Raw genomic sequence first — 25,678 nt, forward strand, 5'->3', positions numbered from 1 at the left:
TCCGTTAAAAGCACAGATAGCATCATGAAGAACAAGGAACACACCAGGCAGGTCCGAGATACTGTTGTGAAGAAGTTTAAAGCCGGATTTGGATACAAAAAGATTTCCCAAGCTTTAAACATCCCAAGGAGCACTGTGCAAGCAATAATATTGAAATGGAAGGAGTATCAGACCACTGCAAATCTACCAAGACCTGGCCGTCCCTCTAAACTTTCAGCTCATACAAGGAGAAGACTGATCAGAGATGCAGCCAAGAGGCCCATGATCACTCTGGATGAACTGCAGAGATCTACAGCTGAGGTGGGAGACTCTGTCCATAGGACAACAATCAGTCGTATATTGCACAAATCTGGCCTTTATGGAAGAGTGGCAAGAAGAAAGCCATTTCTTAAAGATATCCATAAAAAGTGTGCCACAAGCCACCTGGGAGACACACCAAACATGTGGAAGAAGGTGCTCTGGTCAGATGAAACCAAAATGGAACTTTTTGGCAACAATGCAAAACGTTATGTTTGGCTTAAAAGCAACACAGCTCATCACCCTGACCACACCATCCCCACTGTCAAACATGGTGGTGGCAGCATCATGGTTTGGGCCTGCTTTTCTTCAGCAGGGACAGGGAAGATGGTTAAAATTGATGGGAAGATGGATGGAGCCAAATACAGGACCATTCTGGAAGAAACCCTGATGGAGTCTGCAAAAGACCTGAGACTGGGACGGAGATTTGTCTTCCAACAAGACAATGATCCAAAACATAAAGCAAAATCTACAATGGAATGGTTCAAAAATAAACATATCCAGGTGTTAGAATGGCCAAGTCAAAGTCCAGACCTGAATCCAATCGAGAATCTGTGGAAAGAACTGAAAACTGCTGTTCACGAATGCTCTCCATCCAACCTCACTGAGCTCGAGCTGTTTTGCAAGGAGGAATGGGGAAAAATTTCAGTCTCTCGATGTGCAAAACTGATAGAGACATACCCCAAGCGACTTACAGCTGTAATCGCAGCAAAAGGTGGCGCTACAAAGTATTAACTTAAGGGGGCTGAATAATTTTGCACGCCCAATTTTTCAGTTTTTGATTTGTTAAAAAAGTTTGAAATATCCAATAAATGTCGTTCCACTTCATGATTGTGTCCCACTTGTTGTTGATTCTTCACAAAAAAATACAGTTTTATATCTTTATGTTTGAAGCCTGAAATGTGGCAAAAGGTCGCAAAGTTCAAGGGGGCCGAATACTTTCGCAAGGCACTGTATATTACTGGTCCTAGAAACATATCAAACGATGTATAGAATCAATCTTTTGGATGTTTTTATCATAAATGTTCAATAATGTTCCAACCGGAGAATTCCATTGTCTGTAGAAAAGCAATGGAACGGGAGCTACCTCTCATGTGAATGCGCGTGACTGAGCTAGTGACTGCTGGCAGACCTCTTGACTCATTCCCCTCTCATTCAGTCCCCCTTCATAGTAGAAGCATCAAACAACGTTCTAAAGACGGTTGACATCTAGTGGAAGCCTTAGGAAGTGCAACATGACCAATATCCCACTGTATCTTCAATAGGAGGTGAGTTGAAAAACTACAAACCTCAGATTTCCCACTTCCTGTTTGGATTTTTTCTCAGGTTTTTGCCTGCCATATGAGTTCTCTTACACTCACAGACATCATTCAAACAGTTTTAGAAACTTCAGAGTGTTTTCTATCCAATACTACTAATAATATGCATATATTAGCATCTGGGACTGAGTGGGAGGCAGTTTACTCTGGGCACGCTTTTCATCCAAAAGTGAAAATGCTGCCCCCTAGCCCAAACAGGTTAAATTACTGTTCGATTGAACATGGTTTGATCATCTGTGCCAGACGCGCCGAATCCAGTATCTCAGAAATGGCCGCCCTCTTGGGCTTTTCACGCATGACAGTGTTTAGGGTTTACTGAGAATAGTGCGACAAAAACAATTATCCAGTCAGCGACAGTCCTGTGGGCAAAAACAGTTTGTTGATCGAAGGAGAATGGCAAGAACCGTGTAAGCTAACAGGCGGGCCACAAACAGACAAAATAGTGGCGCAGTACAACAGTGGTGTGCAGAACGGCATCTCAGAACACACAACTCGTCGATCCTTGTCACGGATGGACTATAGCAACTGAGGAGTGGAAAAACATTGCCTTGTCTAACGAATCCCAGTTCCTGTTGTGTCATGCAGTCAGGATTTGGAGTAAGCAGCATGACTCCACGGATCTGTCCTGCCTGGTGTCAACGGTACAGGCTGGTGGCGGGGGTGTACTGGTGTGGGGAATGTTCTCCTGGCACACGTTAGGTCCCTTGATACCAATTTAGCAACGATTGAATGCCACAGCGTATCTGAACATTGTTGCTGACCGAACCCAGTAGAGTATCTTTGGGATGAGATGAACTGGCTGTTTGTATCATGTATGAACCGCCCCAATATGTAGCAACTGTGTGATGTCGTAGCGTCAGCATGAACCAAAATCCCTGTGGAACGTTTCCGAAACCTTCGGCCCGATGTTCTGATGTTCTAGTGACAAAGGGGGTCCGACCGGTACTAGATGGGTGTAATTAATGGTCCGGTGAGTGTCTAGAAAACACAGGCAAATCACGTTTTTGACTACACTGGAACTTTAAGCTTGACATAATGCTGTGAGCAGATGTGAAAGCTCTCATTGTGCAGACAATGAGAGAAGGATGAACATTACAGCAGTTAAACAAGTGGATATTGTGTGTTGTATTTACAAAAAAGAGAATAAACCTTGAAGGTTATATTAATTAAATTAACATTTTCCACCCCTTTCTCGACACCTTCACTCTGTAAATAGAAGTGTATAGTAAATCAATGCTAGTCTGAGTGCTCTCTAACCTTGTGTGTGTGTGTGTGTGTGTGTGTGTGTGTGTGTGTGTGCAGAGGGCCAGTGCTGGTGTGCGTGTGGGGGTGATTGATAATCCCAGCGGCGGTGCGCCCAGCGAGGACAGCACTGTGCTCTACAGGGCAGTGTGGGCCGCCCTGCTCACCCAGAAGAACAAGGCCGCAGTGGAGTTTGTGCAGAAAATCCTTAAAGAGGAAACTGTCCAGCTCCTTCAACAAGGAACCAAGATGAAGAACCTACTGGTGAAGGTAAACTGGGGATGAAAAACTGAATTTGACGATTGTGTGACCAGGAAGGAGGTTCTTCTAAACCAACATAGGACCCCTGTAGGTCTATACCAGAAAATATTAAACATTTTTTAAATAAAATATATAATTTGACCATTACTACTTTATCCCATAGAAACACAGTGAATAACACATTCATAAATGATAAAACAGAAAGTAAAAAATAAATCATAAGGAATAAGGTTTTGAAGTGTCTGAAAGGTCTGATAATATATATATATTTTTTTGACACATTTAACCCCCTTTTTTTGTTTGCACAAAATGACCTCCATACTTCCATTCATCTTTTTAAACCGGTACCAGGTTATTTTCAGATGAGTCCCTTGTGGGGGTCGTAGAGCAAAACTGAGAACACCGTCGTGGTCATATCAGTTTGTAGGCCAAACCATTTGGACGCTACAGGCTTTTTCTTGAGAAGACTGGTTTTTGGCATGTCTCGTGATCTGACAAACACCTGTAGCTCGACCACCTTCCACCGCAGATATGGAAGGCCACCATAGAGTAGATTGAGATGCAACCCATGCAAAAAAAACAGGTAGTCCTATCTCTAGCTCAAACTGACAGATTTTGATGGGGATTTAAAAAAATCTTACTTAGATTGACGCACAGGTGCATCAAAAGACTCTTACTTAACTTGAATAGCGAGAGAGGTGCCTTTCCCCCCCTCACATAGACAATACAGTGCCTTCCGAAAGTATTCATACCCCTTGACTTTTTTCACATGTTTGTGTTACAGCCTGAATTTAAAAATTTTTACATTTAGATTGTGTCAATGACAAATGACAAATGAAAATCTGAAATGTTTTCAGTCAATAAGTATTCAAACCTTTTGTTATGGCACGCCTAGATAAGATCAGGAGAAAACATTTTCTTAACGAGTCACATAGTAAGTTGCATGGACTTACTCTGTGTGCAATAATAGCTTGTGACTTTTGAATGACTACCTCATCTCTGTACCTCACACATATAATTATCTGTAAGGTCCATCAGTCGAGCAGTGAATTTCAATCACAGATTCAACCACAAAGACCAGGGAGGTTTTCCAATGTCTCGCAAAAAAAGCAGACATTAAAATATCCCTTTGAACATGGTGATGTTATTAATTACACTTTGGATGGTGTATCACCCAGTCTGTAAGGGTTTTCCTGTGGTGAAGGAGAGGCGGACCAAAACGCAGCGTGGTTATATTGATTCATGTTTAATAAAAAAAGATAAACACGAACACTACAAAAACAATAAACGTGGAAAACCAAAAACAGCCCTATCTGGTGCAAAACACAGAGACAGGAACAATCACCCACCAAAACCCAACACAAAACAGGCTACCTAAATATGGTTCCCAATCAGAGACAATGACTAACACCTGCCTCTGATTGAGGACCATATCAGGCCAAACATAGAAATAGACAAACCAGACACACAACATAGAATGCCCACCCAGCTCACGTCCTGACCAACACTAAAACAAGGAAAACACATACGAACGATGGTCAGAACGTGACACAGTCACACCCAGTCACTACAAAGATACAGGTGTCCTTCCTAACTCAGTTGCCGGAGTGGAAGGAAACCGCTCAGGGATTTCACCATGAGGCCAATGGTGACTTTAAAACAGTTAATGGCTGTGATAGGAGAACACTGAGGATGGATCAACAACATTGTAGTTACTCCACAATACTAACCTAATTGACAGAGTGAAAAGAAGGACGTCTGTACAGAATAAAAAATATTCCAAAACTTGCATCCTGTTTGCAATCAGGCACTAAATTAAAACTGCAAAGGAATTACTTTTATGTCCTGAATAGCAAACGTTATGTTTGTGTCAAATCCAGCACTACACTTCACATAGTTCCACTCTACATACTGTATTTTCTAGCATGGTGGTGGCTGCATCATTTTATGGGTATGCTTGTCATCGGAAAGGACTAGGGAGTTACCGTTTAAACTTAAACCGGCTTGAAAATCTATGGCAAGACTTGAAAAGTGCTGTCTAGCAATGATCAACATCTAACTTGACAGAGCTTGAAGAATTAAAAAAAAATAATAATGTGCAAATATTGTACAATCCAATTGTGCAAAGCTCTTCGAGACCTACCCAGAAAGACTCACAGCTGTAAGCGCTGCCAAAGGGGATTGTAACATGTATTGACTCAGGGGTGTGAATACTTATGTAAATGAGATATTTCTATATTTCATTTTCAATAATTTAGCAATCATTTCTAAAAACATATTTGTTTTCACTTTGTCATTATGGGTTATTGTGTGTAGGTGTTAGAAGACATTGAATCTGTTTTGAAATCAGGCTGTAACCCAACAAAACATGGAATTAAGTCAAGGGGTATGAATACTTTCTGAAGGCACTGTAGTTGTCTCATAGATTTTTACATGGAACCCTTAAATTATTAGCTACTGCCAAATGACTGGAGACTCATCTCCACTGTTCTCTCTGTGAGACCCTGTGCCACAGGACTGGTGACGGTTGAGCACCTCTTCTCATTTCTCCACACCCTGAATATTATGTGGTAGTATAAATATTGAGCATGCCTGACAGCTTCCAGACAGGGGATGCATAGACCTACTCACTGTCAGTTACACTTGATCAGTCAGAGCGTAAGTAGTGCGCACAAGCTCCACGTGCTGAATACTGAACTACCAGTGTCCTTTGGATACCCCATCCCCAGAGAGACCGTGGTGGCTGAGCTGTTGCCTGGTCTTCGTGCCCGTGTGGTTCAGCCATGTGCCTGATCAAGCCTGACCACGTCTCTTCTCCCCTCCTCTACTCTCCTCTCAGCCATCTCTGCAACCACAGGTGTTCATCCTGCTCTGTCTGTCTATTACGGTATAGGATTCATACACACTGGCAGACTCATAGCAAACCTCCCTCTCGGGGATCGACCAGCCAATCAACTGACAGTTTCTCACTCTCACCAGTGACAACAGCCATCCTGGTGAGTCTAGTGAGTTTCAGCCAGGGGCCTTAACACAGAGAGGCTGGGAGAGTTACCACAGCAGCCCGGCCTTCAATTTCTGCCCTCGTTAGAGGAAGGAGGGAGGGAGGAATAGTGATGGAAATATCAGCAGTGGCGCTGTGTGTGGAGCTCTGTGGGTTGGGGTTTGGGATCCAGAGAGCTGGGGATATGATGTTATTACTGGCTGCCAGACAGACTTGCTGACAGAGTTGGGGCTGACATTATTGGTATTTCACCTGTTCTCCTTGGGGGCGAAAAAATTGTTTGAGAAACTAATAACCTGACTCTGCAAACTGAACACTCTCTCTGGTGGCTGATTTGTTATGGACAAAATGGCCAATGTTTAATTAAAATTGTGTTAGATTAATTACAAATTGATTAATCTCTCTTCTGATTTTTTTTTCCTCCCAGCATGTGCATTGCTATTAGCTCAGCCGGCTCTGACTATGAAATATTTATGTTTAAAAGCGGAGCAGTGATTGCTCTGGACTTCAACGATTTGTCAATAACAAAGTGATTTGTAGCCCGGCATGGATCCTACGTTACATCAATACGATTCAGACTTTGTTTTGAGTGGACTGGAATGGGAGCGATGTCCTTCAGGAGGCCTATCAGATCATATATCACCCGGTCTTCAGGCATGTACAGTACGATTGCACTCAACATATCTGCTTAGACCAACAGTGTGCCGTGTTTCTTTTCCTCCACTGCAGGGCATGGACGCGGACGCCTTTGAGAAGAAGTTCAACACCATGGAGGTGGATTTCATCCGCAGTCAGCAGCTGTTCTGCAGAGATGTCCTGAAGCTGCACACTGGACAAAGGGCTGTGGTCAGCAACGGCAGGGTGAGTGGACAGGACTCTACAGTCCCTGCTTTACCAGTGTTCTAGTGATTCTGTTCACTGCAGTGACATTAACACAATAGGGAATATATGAACTCAGCCCTACTTTACTGAGTCATACTAAACATCATAACAAAGAATTATATCAACCGTGGATTACTGTCAGTCGGGAGAGGTAGTAGAGCACGTTGACCTTTCGGTAAAGTAAGCGCTGTCGGTGTTGTCAGGGGGAGATGAGATGAGCGGGTTATTCCACAGTAAGCTGCTGTAGCAGGGGAGTATTATTCTCTGGTGTTTCACAGAGCTCCTCTAGACTGTCCAGTCAGCATGACCTCTGTTTCCCAGAGGTCACAGGTGGCACAGAGGGCTGCAGCGTGTGAGAGTGTGTGTTTGTGTGCGCGTCTGTGTGTTATCATAGAGCAGAGCTGATGACTGATGTCTTGGTAGCAGCAGCAGTGCTGACAGCGAAGGATGAAGGGGCCAGACCCTGAGATGGCTGTAACAATTAATATAATTTTCCATTCCTCTGCAGTCTGTCCGGCAGGGTAGGGGATGCTCTCTCTCCTCTTTAAAATAGAAAGGGAAAATGGAGAGGCAGTAGCCCTGGAACAGTGACCATATGGCGGGAAGAGATGAAATACCCCCCTTTACACAAGTTATTTATTTTAGATGGCTGCTCTGTACAACATTCAGTGTCTATAAACAGGTACATCAGAGCACATTGTTGAACTTTGACATTGTTGAGGAACGCATTCTATTAGTGAAAATTGTGACAGGATTTTATTTCTGAGGGTTGTTTGCTCTGTGTGGCACGTCCCGGTTCCATCCCTCTGAAAACATTGAATGCCTCCATGATTGTATTCTCTTCTCTCCATGCTAGATCCTGGGGCCATTTGAAGATGAGGAGGAATTCAACGTGGAGGATTTCCATTTGTTAGAGAAGATTACGCTGAGCACCACAGCCGAGAAAGTCAAAGCTAGAATCAAGCAGATGGGAAGCAAGGGAAAGCAGTACGTTTGTGAACATCTCTCTTTCTCTGTTTGGACTCACTGTCGGTAGCAGTGCCCTGTACTTCACCGTAGGTGATGGACACTGCTACACAAATCCTACTTTTATGATGAAAGTCAAGTGAAAATCACTTCTCATATCCTATGATGAAAGTCTTCGTTTCATCAGTTTCCAAATCACTTCACATAACCCCTAGAGCCACACTACTATTTCTCTACAAAAAAAGACTACTGTTTTTGGAAAAACAGTTTTTTTTATGTGGAGAATTGTCCATTTTTGAATATTTAAGGATCTGTCTCGAGCCATATTATTCATTTGAACAATATTGAAGTCACAACTCTGAGCCGAGGACAGATGTCTCTGGCTGTGTTCCAAAAGGTACCCTATTACCACATAGTGCACCCTATTACCCCTATGGACCCTGGTCAAAAGTAGTGCACTAAAAAAGGAATAGGGTGCCATTTGGGATGCGTCCTCTGGCTTCTCTCTCTGACCACCATAATAAGCGTCATCAATAAGTGATGGAATAACGCTTGTCCTCCTCTGCCCCCCAGAGCCAGCGATCTAGTCATGAAAGTGGATGCCCTTCTCGCCGCTGCCCCCAAAGGAGAGGGCAGGAGAGACTTCCGCTTCGTCAAAGATGAGCACAGGTGAAGGATAGCATTCTCACTCGCCACTATGTCTCCCTCTACTGCACCTTCAGCTTCAACGGGCTTTCCTTTTGTCGTAATGGGTCGGGAAATTGCTAGTTCTATCATTTTGCTGTCGTAATAGGGAGAGTGCTTCGTGGAAGTAGAGCCGTATTGCCGACGTGTGGCTGAGTGTTGACACTGCCTTTTCGTCCTCCCCAGCGTGCTCCATTTCGCCCCTCGGGAAGACGAGGTGTTCTACGACGTGGTGGCCATCGTGGACCCCGTGACCCGGGATGCCCAGAAGATGTCACCGCTGTTGATTGTAAAGCAGCACTCCCCTTTTCCCTCTGTCACCCATAGTTAATTATGACTACGTCAAGGACGTTCAACATTAGGTTTAATTTGCAGGAAGGCTACAGAGATATTGACAGCCTCCGACAAGGGCAAGTGTGAAAGTGCAGGCTGAATCGAAAATGTTTTCAAACCCATAACTGATGTTATTACTTTTCATTCTCTGCAATCACACTGTTCTTAATTTTATATAGGCTGGCTGAAAAGGTACATTTTCAATTCTTTACAATTTCATCATTCATGAAATGTGACTTTCCCTAAATGGATTGTTGTAAATAGATTCAGAGATAACTCTATTGCTCTGCGAGGGCTACTCCATGCTAATTATCCAACTTGACAGATATTTGCCAGTTATTTTTGCTGCACAGTGTGAAATGTACAGCTCTGAGTTCCTCCGGGAAAAGGAAAGGACGCTGTTATTTGGAGCTGCCTGCTTATTCAGTCTGATGATGATTCACGGACACAAACCCACTGGCTGCCCTCTGTACATCAGCTGCCTGCCTGCCTGTTATATGACTGAGGTGAATTCTATGAGTCACCTTGCTATCACTTCCTGAGCAGCCACTTCTGGTGTGATGTGGAGTGTGTCACGGTGGCCAGGAGAGTGTGTTTCAGTCTGCTGTGATGCGGAAGTGATCACCCTGCCACTCAATCAGCTGCAGGCAGCCAGGCACGGCTGGGAAACACAGGAGAGAACCAGCTGTACGCAGTCGGACACACTGTTCTTATGCCCTCACCTCTGTTTGAGTCTTTCTGTCAACCTGAGCACTAGTCACTGTGTTTATTAAGGAGAAACTATGTCTTGTGTTAGCTAGTTCCTTCAGGTTTTCACAGCAGTATACAGTAGCTGAGTAGAGGTGGACAGCAGACTTTGAGCTTCCCGGTAGAACTTTGAGCGTGTAGGTTTATCCTGCCTGCTGAGTGTGGTTTATTTCGCTGTGTACGCTAACTGGGTCGGGCTGCCCACTCCCCTCTTGCAGGTGCTCAGTCAAGTGGTCAATGTGAAACTGCAGGTGTTTATGAACTGCCGGGCCAAGCTGTCCGATATGCCCCTCAAGAGGTAAGCTTCCTCCTCTGCTCCTAATTAAACTGCCTGCCCAAGTACTGTAGTGTGTGTGTGTGTGTGTGTGTGTGTGTGTGTGTGTGTGTGTGTGTGTGTGTGTGTGTGTGTGTGTGTGTGTGTGTGTGTGTGACCACCCAGGACCTCTGAGACTGCCCCACAGATACTATCTGTTTAATAACACCACCTTATTGCTCTGGGCCTCCCCTGAACACATATGGTAGTACATGGAGGTTTAAGGTAGATGCATTCTCTTGATCACATAGGTGCAATTGAGTGGAGTTTCTTTCTTGACAGGAACGATATTTGATGGTATCCGTGTGTAAGTGTTTACTTCATTTGTGGGTTTAGGAGAATAAGCAACAATGAATAATAAGGCAGTTTAGACTGCAAGACTCATTCCAACTACAACGCCCCAGCAGGCGACTGAGGGATGCTAACTCTTTCGCTCACTATTTGTGATACTTTGCTACTGGCGAGTACCGGTGCATCCCATCCGTTGCCATTGCGAGCACATTGTAATGTCTTCCAAGACTTTCATGGCTTGAGGGTGATGGCGAGGAGGATATCAGTTCAGTTGGCTGCTTTCTTCAGCTCTTTCTGACTTTTCTCTCTGTCTAGAATTGGTTCACTCTTCCAAATTGTGACCAATCCAATAAAGATAGGGGGAGAGAGAGAGTTTCCTCTGGAGACTTGGTTATGGCTCAGTAATTTAATCCTCTGTCCCTTCTTTCCCCCTAACTTCATATGCACCAGCTTTCTCGCTCTCTTCCACCCTGGAGTCAAAGCGCTCCTCTCTCTAACTCTCCCCAGCAGCAAGGCAAGCTGCTGCAACTGAAATTAACTTTTGAAAAATCTTCTCGGGAGGAAATGTGAGGATCCTTTAGCCTCTGGGATCGGATGGCAGTTTTAAATACAGAGAGAAGGTGTTAGTAGTATTGATTGTCTGTCGCGTTATCTTTACTCATTACGACTTCACTGTGTCAGAGGGCAGATTGAAGAAAAGCAATTAGCATAAAGATTAGCAGACAATAACCTATGTGAAAACTCTGGCTGACTGATACCATTGAAGTAGAATACACTCTATATCTGGGGTATACGTTCCTATTATTGGCCGATACGGTTTCAGATACCTCCCTGTTAAAGACACTGTATCCTCAGCGGTCACAGTAGAATGACTCTCTTCCCTAGAAAGTGAAATAGTGTACAACATGTCTGTCGATAGCTAACAGAAGCTACTCAGTTGTGTTCCATCCGTCTCCAATGACCTAATCATGATAATCGTTAACACTCACAGTTGTAGGTGAGAACCGATCGACTTCTGTCACTCCTCACTTAACTCTTCTCTCTTTAGCTTCTACCGTTTTGTGTTGGAGTCGGATGTGTCTTTCCTGGCCAATGAAACGGTGTCTGCAGGACCAGTGGCTCACTTCTTGGAGCTCCCTGAGTCGCCCCTCCTCACCCTCAACATGATCACCCCAGAGAGCTGGATGGTGGAGGCTGTCAGGAGCCCCTATGATCTGGACAACATCCACCTACAGGAGGTACTGAGCTAGGCTAATGGGTATCTGAACAAAACCCAAACCAGAACAAACCAATGAAGAGACATGACTCCTCCTTAACCCTCTGACCTTTTAATCTCTGTTCAGGTGAAAGGTGTAGTGACTGCAGAGTACGAGCTGGAGCACCTGCTGCTGGAGGGCCACTGCTTTGACCTGTCTACGGGCCAGCCCCCCCGTGGCCTGCAGTTCACCCTGGGCATGAGCCAGGACCCCCTCATGCAGGACACCATTGTCATGGCCAACCTGGTGAGAATCACTCAGTGGTAATAGTTGAATGGGCGCCATCTTGGCTCCACGTTTCATGATGGCTCAAATAGGAATTTGAATGGTATTGTTATGAAGTGTTTGGTGCTCATATGGAGGACAGTTTGCAGAACTGTGTACAGCTATGCTTCTGATAATGGACTCAAGGAATTAAAATAAATGGATCTCAGATCATTCTCTGATGTTATCTTAACCCATGTTGTCAATAGGGATACTTCCAGTTGAAAGCCAATCCTGGAGCCTGGATCTTGAAGCTACGGGAGGGGAGGTCAGAGGATATCTATCAAATTCTAGCGTGAGTATAGTGAGTCTACGGAATCAATATTTTAGTTGATTTTGCATTCATTTTCCTTTGAATCTGCCAGTGTGCCACCACAGTTTTCTCTCTCATCATATCACTGCATTCCAGATAGAAGTTAGTAATTTGTGTGAACGCATGCAGAGCCTGCTGGTAATTAACTGTCTCCATCTGTACAACATCCGAGTTTTTTTTTTTTTACCTCAGTAACTGCTTGCTGGAGGTACCAAGCACATCGCTATGGTAACGCAGGGAGCTGCTGACTTTGTTGCAGCTCAAGGTTTTGATGAGCGCAGGGAGTTGTGCTGTGTGCGTATGGCCTCGGAGACAGACATGGGTGGGAGGAGGGAGGGAGGAGGGAGGGAGGGATGCTATTAGAGGGAAGACCGGGTGGAGGGATGATTCAGCCGTTCACCTGCCATCTTCTCTAAACCCAGGAAAATCAGCAGCACAATATTTTCCTGGCTGCTAGGAAGGGCGTGGGTGTGGATTGCTGCTAATACAGGCGGCGTTGCTGTTTTAATATATCCCATGATGTACATGCATATTAAATGTAGTCGGTTTTAGACATTCCTCTCTAGGGTTGCGGCTTGGTCAAACCTTTTTGAAATTCCATGCATTTATCTATCCGATGTCTTAAAAACACATCAACCTAATGACCAAATGAATCTTATTAAAACCCTCATGAATGTATCACTCATGACACCACTTGCAGTACTGTGCATGGAAATCCTAGAGAATATGATTGGACAATTCCATGATTCCATCCGTGGATCCGTATGTACAGTACATTGGGTCTCCCAGGTATTACCCACCCATTCATCTCCACACAGGGAAGATTTAGGACATCTCCAGCCCTGGATTCCACCACAATCATATCAGACAACAAGAGTTATTCCCCAATCCTCCAGGTGAAGCTAAAAGGTGATGTCATTTTTCACCTTGGCAGCGCCATTATTCTTGCGGTTAATGGCGCTCTGCTCTGGTTAGGGGGGCCGATCGGAGCCGAGTGGGAGTGTCTGTTCACTGCGAGTCCCAACGCCGTGCCCTCTCCTGTAGCGTACTGGCCCTGACAGCAATGAATGAGATGCCCAGCTGTCCCCGGATACAAATTGATCTCTTGCGCTTTTCCCACCACAGCCCCTAATGGCCTCGGCGGAGGCGACAGTGGACCAGTCCAAACCAAACAGCACTTTCCGACTGGGGAAAATGCACTTTGTGCCCAATGAGGGCTGACATTTATCATGGTGATACGGTTAATTCTCTGCCTTTAGTAAGCGCTGAAGTGATGATGGTTTGCTGAGCCACAGCCTATTGATCATCTCTGGCTGCGGGTTGTTCAGTGGCGTTCTAACCCTCAGACCTGAGGTGTCTAATGTTTACTTACCCCACAGAGACACTCCACTGCACAAGTGTTAAGACCAGAACACTGGGTCATCTTAAAACAATCACAGCCAAAGTCCAGTGGCCACGCCATTGACACTACAGGTGTTTCCGCATAAAGAATGTGTCAATGGATAAAACAGAAAGCACGGTTGGAAAGTAACGACCGATAAAATGGAATAAAGGGGATGTTGAATGACGAGTAGGGGGGGATTAATATGATCAGAGCGAGACCTTGGCGGAGTTCCCAGAAAGGCCTGTTTGCATGCATCATTCTGTTGTCTGTCAATGTATGCCTTGTCAGTGGTCCCCAGTGCTTTTCTCTCACCGCGTGTTTTCTTCCTGAGCATAACCTTTGTTGTTGTCCTTGTGTTTTTTCCCCCTCCCTCTAGATTGATGGGTTTGGCTGGGTGTGGGACACTCGTGCTGTGGGCTTCTTCACAGTTAATGACACATGTTAGCTGGTGGCCTACGTGTGTGTGGATATATTGAGCTCAATACGCTACGCAAGTGACGCGTTGTTTTCCAGGAAGCAGCCTTTTATTTTTTTCCTAGACTGTTTGAATGGTATTCAATGGGCAAAAACATAGTGCAGTGGTCTTCAGGGCAAAATCGTCATAAAACGCAGGTGTAAATTCATCCACAAACTCAAATATAATTTTATATACAGTACCAGTCAAAAGTTTGGACACCAACTCATTCAAAGGGGTTTCCTTTATTTTGACTATTTTCTACATTGTAGAATAATAGTGAAGACATCAAAACTATGTAATGACACATATGGAATCATGTAGTAACCAAAAAAGTGTATATATATTTTAGATTCTTCAAAATAGGCACCCTTTGCCTTGATGACAGCTTTGCACACTATTGGCATTCTCTCAACCAGCTTCACGAGGAATGCTTTTACAACAGTCTTGAAGGAGTTCCCACATATGCTGAGCACTTGTTGGCTGCTTTTCCTTCACTCTGCAGTCCAACTCATCCCAAACCATTTCAATTGGGTTGAGGTCGGGTGATTGTGTAGGACAGGTCATCTGATGCAGCACTCCTTCACTCTCCTTGGTCAAATAGCCCTTACACAGCCTGGAGGTGTATTTTGGGTCATTGTCAAGTTGAAAACAAATGATCATCCCACTAAGCTCAAACCAGATGGGATTGCATATCACTGCAGAATGCAGTGATGGTTAAGTGTGACTTGTGTGACTTGAATTCAAAATAAATCACAGGCAGTGTCACCCCCACACCTCCTCCATGCTTCACGGTGGGAACCACACATGCGGAGATCATCCATTCACCTACTCTGTGTCTCACAAAGACACAGCAGTTAGAACCAAAAATCTCAAATATGGACTCATCAGACCAAAGGACAAATTTCCACCGGTCTAATGTCTATTGCTTGTGTTTCTTGGCCCAAGCAAGTCTCTTCTTATTGGTGTCCTTTAGTAGTGTTTTCCTTGCAGCAATTTGACCATGAAGGCCTGATTCACGCAGTCTCATCTGAAAAGTTGATGTTGAGATGTGTCTGTTACTTGAACTGCAATCTGAGGTGCAGTTAATTGCCCATTTCTGAGGCTGGTAACTTTAATGAACTTATCCTCTTCAGCAGAGGTAACTCTGGCACTTCCTGTCCTGTGGCGGTTCCCATGAGAGCCAGTTTCATCATAGCACTTGATGGTTTATGCGACTGCACTTGAAGAAACTTTCAAAGTTCTTGAAATTTTCCGGATTGACTGACTTTCATGTCTTAAAGTAATGATGGACTGTCGTTTCTCTTTGCTTATTAGAGCTGTTCTTGCCATAATATGAACTTGGTCTTCTACCAAATAGGGATATCTTCTGTATACCAACCTTACCTTGTCACAACACAACTGATTGGCTCAAACGCAATAAGAAGGAAAGGTATTCCACAAATTAACTTTTATCAAGGCACACCTGTTAATTGAAATGCATTCCAGGTAACTACCTCATGAAGCTGGTTGAGAGAATGCCAAGAGTGTGCAGAGCTGTCATCAAGGCAAAGGGTGGCTACTTTGAAGAATCTCAAATTTAAAATATATTTTGATTTGTTTAACCATTTTTTGGTTACTACATTCCATTGTGTTATTTCATAGTTTTGATGTCTTCACTATTATTCTACTGGACAATGTAGAAAATAGTACAAATAAAGAAAAACCCTTGAATGAGTAGGCGTGTCCAGACTTTTGACTGGTACTGTAGCTATATACATCTTAAATGGCCGCGTTTTCACGAAGATCAGGGGACATGATCTGGAAGTAAAGCGGAAGAGGTGATTACTTTCACAGGGTATAGAGGGAGAGGCAAATGCTGTTCTGGGAATACTATGTCCATGTTATAACTATATACTATTACAGCTATTTCCCCCTAATTGTTGTCTCTCTGACAGGCATGATGGGACTGATTCTCCCGCTGATTCTGGTGACGTTAAAGTTGTGCTGAACAGCTTCCATAGCAAGATCATCAAAGTCAGGGTATGTATTCTCTAACCACATACACTATAAATACAAAGGTATGTGGACACTCCTTCAAATGAGAGGATTTGGCTATTTTAGCCACACCTATTGTTGACAGGTGTATAAATTCAAGCACACAGCCATGCAATCTCCAAAGACAAACATTGCCAGTAGAATGGCCTTACTGATGACTTTCAACGTGGCACTGTCATAGAAATGCCACCTTTCCAACAAGTCAGTTTATAAAATGTCTGCCCTGCTAGAGCTGCCCCGGTCAACTGTAAGTGCTGTTATTGTGAAGTGGAAATGTCTAGGAGCAACAACCGCTCAGCTGCGAAGTGGTAGGCCACACAAGCTCACAGAACGGGGTTGGCGAGTGCTGAAACGCGTAGCTCGTAAAAATCGTCGGTCCTCGATTGCAACAGTCACTACCGAGATCCAAACTGCCTCTGGAAGCAACGTCAGCACAAGAACTGTTTGTCGGGAGCTTCATGAAATGATTTTCCATGGCCAAGCAGCCGTGGATCACCACGCACAATGGGCTCTGGAGCAGTGGAAACACGTTCTCTGGAGTGATGAATCACACTTCACCACCTGGCAGTCCGACGGACTAATTTGGATTTGGTGAATGCCAGGAATACGCTACCTGCCCCAATGCATAGTGCCAACTGTAAAGTTTGGTGGAGGAGGAATAATGTTCTGGGGCTAGTGAAGGGAAATCTTAACACTACAGCATACAATGACCTAGATGATTCTGTGCTTCCAACTTTGTGGCAAAAGTTTAGGTAAGGCCCATTCCTGTTTCAGCATGACAATGCCCCTGTGCACAAAGCAAGGTCCATACAGAAATAGTGTGTCGAGATTGGTGTGGAAGAACTTGAATGGCCTGCACAGAGCCCTGACCTCAACCCCATCAACACCTATGGGATGAATTGGTACGGCGACTGCGAGCCAGGCCTAATCGCCCAACATCAGTGCACGACCTCACTAATGCTCTTGTGGATGAATGGATGCAAGTCCCCCGCAGCAATGTTCCAACATCTAGTGGAAAGCCTTCCCAGAAGAATGGAGGCTGTTATAGCAGCAAAGCGGGGACCAAGTCCATAATAATGCCCATGATTTTGGAATGAGATGTTCGACGAACAGCTGTCCACGTACTTTTGTTCATGTAGTGTAGCTCGAACACAGGCACACACTCCAAGACAGTGTAGTTTGGAGATATTCACCCATTTGTCTTAGTGTAATGTGTCATCTCCTAATCTAAGGATATTGCATGGATTCAAGTGTACTTCCCAGCTTCAGAGAGAAATGAAAAAAAATAAACAGCGTGCCTCTGTCTAATTCCCCACTGTAGGTTCAGAAAAAGTCTGACAGAATCAGCGAGGACCTCCTAAGTGAAGCCACAGAGAACAAGGGAATATGGGACTCCATCGCTAGGTAAGAGTGTGGCGCATTCTCACATGCAGTAGCTATATGTTACATAGACTTCATTCGATCAAGTTACATCAATAGAATGGTGGTAAGAGCATTGATTTGTGGGCGAGTTGATCCACTATCTATGGACACTAATAATGCTGCGGTTTCAGCAGGAGAGATGGTGCCCTCGGAGCCAGGCTGAGATATTACTCTGTAAAATCTATTGCCAAAAAAATGTGCTACTGTAGACCTAGGTATGTGTGTATGTGTGTGTGTGTAGCATGTTGTGTTTCCATTGACACACCCTAACTGTGTGATCTGTCTCCTCACCTAATGCTTGCTGTGTGAAGTGTGTGGAGCACTTTTGAGAAAAGGTAGGACGTGTATTGCTGCAACTACTTAACCTGTCTGTTTACCATATTGATTAACATAGAAGTGTCTTGTAAATAAATATTGGTTGCTTCCCAGGCTCAGTTCCTAATGATATTTATGCTTTATTTTTGAATATATTCTTTGGACATTGGTTATTTTCTTACTGTCACATTGAACTTCAAGTCACTGGTATAAACCCTTATTTTATTGAACATTTTCTCATGAAAATAATATGCTTTGACGTAGAGAAATGCTGCTAGAACTGCCCACACAGTAAACTGACATTGTTGTGGCTGTAGTAGGAACTGAAATGTGGAGAGTTACAATCCAGCTCTGGAGTTCCTCTGTAATTGTACTCGGGCTGAGGACAGCCGGAGAGTACTCTGAGGGTTGGGTCCTTCCAGAGGTCTGGATTATCTGGTGCATGTCGGCCAAACCGGCCCTCACCTGAAAAGCTGAAAACCTAAAGCTGCTTATCTGGGGTCCCGCTGGAGTGGAGCACTGCAGATGGCATTATCTGGCCCTCACAATGGAGGCCGCCTCGCGCCCCTCAGCCCTCGCCCCCTCCATAATGACAGGCTTAGCCAGGCCAGGCACAAGGCATCCTCCGGACCACAGCGGTGATGGCCCAGCAGCCAGCTCACCAGGGCAAGCAGCAGTGCATTGGTGGGGCTTACAGTAACACTATGAGGCTGGCTCTTGTATGAGACATAGAGAGATGGAAGAGAGGCAGGCTTTAGCCTTGTATGACATGGAGGGAGGGAGGGAGGGAGGAGGGAGGGAGGGGAGGGAGGGAGGGAGGGAGGGAGGGAGGGAGGGAGGGAGGGAGGGAGGGAGGGAGGGTTTGCTACAGTATTGTGTGTGTGAGGGCAGAGAGACTTTCTTTCCCTCTTCAATTCTGTGCGCTGGAGCCTCTGGGCCTTTCTTTGCACTGCTGATTGAGTGTGGGAGGAGAGACTCCCCTCATCAGCAGTCTGTTACAGAGAAGGACACACAGTTTGACTGCAGACATCACTGCCCCAAGCACAAGCCCTGATTGGTTTCCTCCAAATGTGCCCTGCATGATCTTATGAGTTTGGACAGTGCCTGGTTTGATAAACACTTGCCTGTATTCCTACCTTTAATCTTAGTTCAAGGCATCTTTTTTTTACTGTTTGTTTTTACAGTGCTTACACAAGTTAATGATTTCATTTTGTTTATACTACTGTTTTTATACTACACACTATCAGATCAGTGTAGGCTAGATTTGGATTGGAAAATGATTAGAACCTGGATACAGCACTTCCTGCCCAGCTTCTGGGGCTTGAACGCGTCTCAAATACTCCGTTCACATGCCATGTCCACAATATATCCATTCAGTCAATACACCTGACTATCCCAGAGGGTTCACCAATCTCATGACTGAGTCCAAAAACATCTGCCATTAGCAGCCGTGTGGGGATAGAGAGGAGCTCGTGCTCTGGAGGTGTTGCGAGAGTCTATTTCATTATCTGTTCTTTATTTGATATTTGTGGAGGAAAACAGAAGGGGCCCCATAAAAATTACAGCTGCCTTTTTATTGTGTCTCTGCTGTAATCAGTTGATTATTCTGGAGGAGAGCCAGCAGGAGAGCAGTGGCACTTTCTGCTGTAGACCGACAGTAACAACTGATCTAGGTCTACCAGAGGGGTGTCAGGATCTTTTGTCATTCTGTCGCACAAGTAAACACTACTCAAGTGTAAATATAAGGGATTTATGGTTGGAGAATCATCTCTGTTACGGATGTGGTGTATTATGACTGAGGTAGTAGTGTTTGTCTGAGGAGGTTACTGAGCAGTCTACTTCAATCCGGCTTATGTAACACCTATGGTCCTTTGTAGCATCGCAGGTGGTGGGTCCAGTTCAGAGGACGGAGAGAAGAACAGGGAAGATGTGCTCAACATCTTCTCTGTGGCCTCAGGCCATCTATACGAGCGCTTCCTGAGGTGAGACGCCCACACAGACACACACAGAGACATACACTGCTGGTCTGGAGGCCCCACGCGCTTCTTGCCTTTTCTTAGCCCTCATCCTCTGAGACTTACTCCCTCTCTCCCTCCCTCCCTCTCGTTCTCTTTCTTTCTCTCCCTCTCTCTCCTCCTGTTCCAGAATAATGATGCTGTCCGTCCTCCAGCACACCAAAACCCCTGTGAAGTTTTGGTTCCTCAAGAATTACCTCTCTCCGTCCTTCAAGGTAACCGCCTCACGGCTTGACTCCACACAAACTTTCTGCCTTCCTGCATTGTCGTGATAACTTTCTCCTCGCTGCAGCGCGACCCCTGGGAGAAATAGATTTGTTTGTGTTGAGGGATGAAAGGAACTGCGGGAGGCCTTCTCCTTTGTGATTGTGCTCTTTTTATCTATCTGTTCTTCCCACTATAGGGATGAGTCCATATACATGAACACCTACTAAGCTACATCATATGTATCTAAAATAGTCAAACGAGCCACAGGAAAGGGCGAGTATCATGAAAATGTTCTGCATTTGGAATGTTTCACTATTTATGAAATATTTTTATGCGACTATTTTATGCCTCAAGGGCGTTCTGCTTGATCTGTGAAATGTGCATTACCAAGTGCTCAGTGTCTATATATTTACACTGATCAAGTGTTCAAAATATTGCAGCTGTTTTTTATGTATTTTAGTCAGTTTCTCACAATAATTATTTCCTAAGACCAAATGTCAGGACATATTGTACATTTTCTCATAAACCTAAAGAGAGAAAAAAATCATTGTTTTCTGCCTGGGCGCGATCTATTTTTCCTCTCATTATAATGAGGTTTTATATGTCTTTAGGAGTCCATACCTTACATGGCTGAGGCCTATGGTTTCCAGTATGAGCTGGTCCAGTACAAATGGCCCCGCTGGCTCCACCAGCAGACTGAGAAACAGAGGATCATCTGGGGTTACAAGATCCTCTTCCTGGATGTCCTCTTCCCCCTGGCTGTGGACAAAATCATCTTTGTGGATGCTGACCAGGTAACTGATACCGCTCTTACAAAACCAAATGCATACCCATAATAAAAAATAGTAAATCATCTAGAAGTGGACCTGCAGGATTTGTGCAAGGCAACCGTACGGTTTTAGTGCTGTCCGTGGTGCTGATTTACCGTTGTTCCTGGTCCTCGCAGATAGTTAGGGCCGATCTGAAGGAGCTGAGGGATTTGAACCTGGAGGGCGCCCCCTATGGGTACACTCCCTTCTGTGACAGTCGGAAGGAGATGGAGGGCTACCGCTTCTGGAAGACTGGCTACTGGGCCTCACATCTGGGGAACAGGAGATACCACATTAGGTAAACCCCGCTACAATACCTACACAGTTTGACGTTTTGATTTGTAGCGCTGTGTATGCCATTAATGTCCACCAGCCACTGGAAGTGCATATTTACAATGTTACTATTGCGTAGTAAACACATATTCTTTGCTAATTCATACAAGCTTGACAGTTATGGTATCCTCCTGTTTCTTTTCCTTTGCTAAGGCCGATCCACTGTCATTGTATTGATATTTAATTTAAGTTATTCACAGAAGATATGAAGGAAAATACAATTGAAGGAAAATGTGTTCCCTCTCAATGTATTCAGCAGAATAAATGCATACATTTGAAAACATTAACGTTCACTATTTGACAGTGACTCCTTTGAGTCGGCTGTTGGCGGTTCATACAGAAACGCTCATCGATTTATTTCCTGTCCTTCACAACGAGGCATAACATGGTTCTCAGAGGGAACAGTGGGTGAGGAAGATGCAGCAGGATGCTACCCTCTCTGCATCGATAAATTTTCTCCTCTGATAAAACATTCCCTTTCTCTCTCACGCAGACGGGAATATTTGTATCACAACTACAGTATCGCACCTCTGTTCGCTGCTTGGGGTTGGTCTTCATTAACATGTTGTGTTATTCCTTGCACTCTGTGAGACTAAACCATGAAAGCCATACAATATGTATGTGGAACACCACATTGAAGAGACCGTTACTTCCAGAAGTGAGGAAATAGCTTTACTTCAGCTTCAATGTTTACGGCCCTGTATCTGCATTGCTATATATGAATAACTAGGCGTGGTAAAGGGACTAGTGCACTGGTTCCTTGTTGGGAGTGTGGGGGTGCTGGTGGCCCATTTTGAAGTGGCTTAATTCAGCCAGCCAGCTGAACAGATTAAGCTCCCCAGCAAGATGCTCTATCCACTGGGCCAGGGTCAGAGCAGGAGTCCACTGCCTGGGAGGCTAGCTAGCTGGAACAAAGGCCGCCAGCGAATCAGGAACATTTGTATTGGATTCCAGCGGGCTGCACAGCTGCATGGGGCCAACCGCAGCCAGGCAGGGTGGACAGGGTGTGACATGAATCAAACCACACAGCTTGTTGAAATGCCAGTAAATTCTCCTGTATGAGTCCGATTTAATTTAGACTGTCATGATCTGTGATGGGAGTCATGGCACATTAAGTACAGTGGCAAGAAAAAGTTTGTGAACCCTTTGGGAATACCTGGATTTCTGCATAAATTGATCATAACATTTGATCTTCATCTAGGTCACAGAAGTAGACAAACAGTGTGCTTAAAATAATAACACACAAACAATTACACCGTGTAAACATTCACAGTACAGGGTGGGAAAAGTATGTGAACCCTTAGATGTAATAATTGGTTGACCCTCTTTGGCAGCAATAACCTCAACCAAACGTCTTCTGTAGTTGCAGATCAGACCTGCACAAGGGAAAGGAGGAATTCTGGACCATTCCTCTTTACAAAACTGTTTCAGTTCAGCTATATTCTTGAGATGTCTGGTGTGAACTGCTCTCTTGAGGTCATGCCACAGCATCTCAATCGGGTTGAGGTCAGGACTGACTGGGCCACTCCAGAAGGCGTATTTTCTTCTGTTGAAGCCATTCTTTTGTTTATTTACTTCTGTGTTTTGGGTTGTTGTCCTGTTGCATCACCCAACTTCACCCAACTTCCACCATTCTTAACAGTTGGGATGAGGTTTTGATGTTGGTGTGCTGTGCCTTTTATTCTCCACACATCATGTTGTGTGTTCCTTCCCAACGACTCAACTTTACTGTCATCTGTCCACAGAATATTTTGTCACTTGCACTGTGGAACTCACAGGTGCACTTTTGCAAACTTCAGACTTGCAGCAATGTTTTTTTTGACAGCAGTGGCTTCTTCCGTGGTGTCGTCCCATGAACAACAGTCTTGTTTAGTGTTTTAAGTATCGTAGACTCGTCAACAGAGATGATAGCATGTCCCAGAGATTTCTGTAAGTCTTTAGCTGACACTCTAGGATTCTTCTTAACCTCATTAAGTATTCTGCGCTGTGCTCTTGCAGTCATCTTTGCACGAAGGCCACTCCTAGGGAGAGTAGCAACAGTGCTGAACTTTCTCCATTTATAGACAATTTGTCTTACTGTGGACTGATGAACATCAAGGCTTTTAGAGATACTTTTGTAACCCTTTCCAGCTTTATGCAAGTCAACAATTATTGATCTTAGGTCTTCTGAGATCTCTTTTGTTCGAGGCATGGTTCTCATCAGGTAATGCTTTTTGTGAGTGTTTTTTATGGGGCAAGGAAGCTCTAACCAGCATCTCCAATCTCATCTCATTGATTGGAATCCAGGTTAGCTGACTCCTGACTCCAATTAGCTTGTATTGAAGTCATTAGCCACACACTTTTTCCAACCTAGACTGAATGTTTAAATTATGTATTCAATATAGACAAGAAGAATACAATCATTTGTGTGTTATTAGTTTTCTATGTTTGTCTATTGTTGTGACTTAGATGAAGATCCGATCGAATTTGATGACCAATTTATGCAGAAAACCCAAGTAATTCCAAAGGGTTCACATACTTTTTCTTGCCACTGTACGTGGCACCTTTGTGTATGTTAACATGCTACACTAGATACACTTAGAAATGTGGATGACTGGGACATTTAGCTTTGGTTTATGATAGCAGTATTTCCCTCTTGGTGGGTCATCCATTTCAAAGCATTTTGACTGTTTCATAAACGTCTCCTCTCTCTCTCTCTGTCCAGTGCTCTGTATGTGGTAGATCTGAAGAAGTTCCGCAAGATAGCAGCAGGAGACCGACTGCGTGGCCAGTACCAAGCCCTGAGCCAGGACCCCAACAGTCTGTCCAACCTGGACCAGGTGAGAGGGGACATCACACATTTCTCTCTGTCTCAATGGCAGGACAACTACTGAGTTACAATGACATCCCCGTAGCAGAGGATCTGTTTCCGCTTACCTTTTGACAATTCCGTCAGTAAATGTCTAATTACTATTCATTGAAATGTAGAGTAAATGTTGGATTTCATTCTGATAGGACCTGCCCAACAACATGATCCACCAGGTGGCCATCAAGTCCCTGCCCCAGGAGTGGCTTTGGTGTGAGACTTGGTGTGACAACGCATCCAAGACCACCGCCAAGACCATTGACCTGGTGGGTCTATTTTCTATCTATCTGACTGACTGACTGAGGAAGGGAATCTCATTACTATGCCAGACATACTCTTACTGATGGAAATGTCTATTCCCCCCCCCTGAATAGCAGCAAAGATATAGAAGTCTCCATCCTCTACCCCTGCAGGAAGCAAGAATAATTCTAGCTGATATTTACCAGCTAACATAGTCAAGAATAGAAGTGTCATTTACACATTCAATTCCACTGCAGTGAGCTGCAAAAAAAATAATATTATTTTAGTTTAGTTATGGGATTATATAGAGTAAAGTACATTTTTATACAGTAGCAGTTGACCGTCCTAGTGTGACTTTATCAGTTACAACCTGACAGTCATAGCAACTTCCACATTGGGACTATAGCTGTGAGTCCACTTGCGCAAAGAGGAGGCCATCATTTTCTTAGTCTATTCCGCAAGATCTTGTAAAACATAGAAGTGCTAACAGCCTCCCATATTCATTTTTATTGAGGAAGAGCAGTTCACACTAAGTGCCAATATCCTTAGTATGCATTATCGAGTGTGAATCTTATGTAAAGTCCATGATTTTGACTCAGTTTTATTGCATATCCTCTTAGGCTCCATAACTTCTATCATCCATCCAGTAATGCTAATGTGTTTGGCATTTATCGGCTCTAAGTTTTTGTGATGACAGTAGAAAATATGGGAAATTGGTGTTATTTCCCCCATCTCCTAAACTAATTATGAGTACAGAGTGAAGAATTGGTTGTGGGAATATCTGACAGGCTCACAATGACTGGAAAGTGAAGCATACTATTTTCTGACCCTGAGACACCACTGGGCACCACCGATACATGAGAAAGACTAATGTCTCTTTAATGGAGAAGGAAATCGGATCAGCTTTAAATGGTAGCTGCAGACACCGGGGGGGTCCATTGTTCTGGTGGAAGAAGTCATGACTGATGTGTGTGTCTGCGTTATCTGCAGTGTAATAACCCCAAGACCAAGGAGCCCAAGCTGTCGGCGGCCGTGAGGATTGTGCCCGAGTGGGTGGAGTACGACAACAAGATAAAACAGTTACTGAGAGACGTCCAGGAGCAGAAAGACAATGACCGAGCGACGCAGACGCAGAGCCCGATGCCTGCACCCTCCTCCTCTCCAGAGAAGACAGGTTAGTATACAGAGTCACTCAGTTTCTAGTCCTGTTATAGCTGCTCCCATACAGGAGAGAAATCTCTGAACATATCAATCTATATCCCAATGGCCACAGATGCCAATTCGACATCCTATTCCACGTTGGTTCAACGTAACTTCATTGAAATGACATGGAAACAATGTTGATTCAACCAGTGTGTGCCCAGTGGGATGTGTGTATCCATTTATTTTTGTCCCTTTCTTTTAGCTTTTTTGATGTAGTTTTCTCTACTTATTTACAGTTACATCAA

The 25,678-nt window shown here is 44.4% G+C and overlaps 1 protein-coding gene across 4 annotated transcripts in view; it reads left to right on the top strand.

Annotated features, from left to right (window-relative positions):
* uggt2 (UDP-glucose glycoprotein glucosyltransferase 2) overlaps window positions 1–25,678 on the top strand; it is a 45,420-nt gene that overhangs the window by 18,462 nt on the left and 1,280 nt on the right. The window contains exons 22-40 of one of the 4 annotated variants that reach the window (XM_024405772.1): window positions 2,919–3,128; window positions 6,850–6,981; window positions 7,859–7,989; window positions 8,542–8,637; window positions 8,839–8,941; window positions 9,951–10,030; window positions 11,385–11,574; window positions 11,680–11,838; window positions 12,066–12,151; window positions 15,945–16,029; window positions 17,366–17,448; window positions 17,598–17,681; window positions 19,659–19,763; window positions 19,927–20,011; window positions 20,615–20,797; window positions 20,950–21,110; window positions 23,850–23,964; window positions 24,140–24,256; window positions 25,221–25,404. In XM_024405772.1, the coding sequence (XP_024261540.1) occupies window positions 2,919–3,128; window positions 6,850–6,981; window positions 7,859–7,989; window positions 8,542–8,637; window positions 8,839–8,941; window positions 9,951–10,030; window positions 11,385–11,574; window positions 11,680–11,838; window positions 12,066–12,151; window positions 15,945–16,029; window positions 17,366–17,448; window positions 17,598–17,681; window positions 19,659–19,763; window positions 19,927–20,011; window positions 20,615–20,797; window positions 20,950–21,110; window positions 23,850–23,964; window positions 24,140–24,256; window positions 25,221–25,404 (2,389 nt within the window). Of the gene's footprint in view, window positions 1–2,918; window positions 3,129–6,849; window positions 6,982–7,858; window positions 7,990–8,541; window positions 8,638–8,838; window positions 8,942–9,950; window positions 10,031–11,384; window positions 11,575–11,679; window positions 11,839–12,065; window positions 12,152–15,944; window positions 16,030–17,365; window positions 17,449–17,597; window positions 17,682–17,777; window positions 17,802–19,658; window positions 19,764–19,926; window positions 20,012–20,614; window positions 20,798–20,949; window positions 21,111–23,849; window positions 23,965–24,139; window positions 24,257–25,220; window positions 25,405–25,678 lie in introns of all 4 variants that reach the window. The other 3 variants (XM_024405780.1, XM_024405786.1, XM_024405792.1) reach the window with 3 other exon arrangements.

The sequence above is a fragment of the Oncorhynchus tshawytscha genome, linkage group LG03, assembly GCF_018296145.1.
Source record: "Oncorhynchus tshawytscha isolate Ot180627B linkage group LG03, Otsh_v2.0, whole genome shotgun sequence".
Classification (NCBI taxonomy): Eukaryota; Metazoa; Chordata; class Actinopteri; order Salmoniformes; family Salmonidae; genus Oncorhynchus; species Oncorhynchus tshawytscha.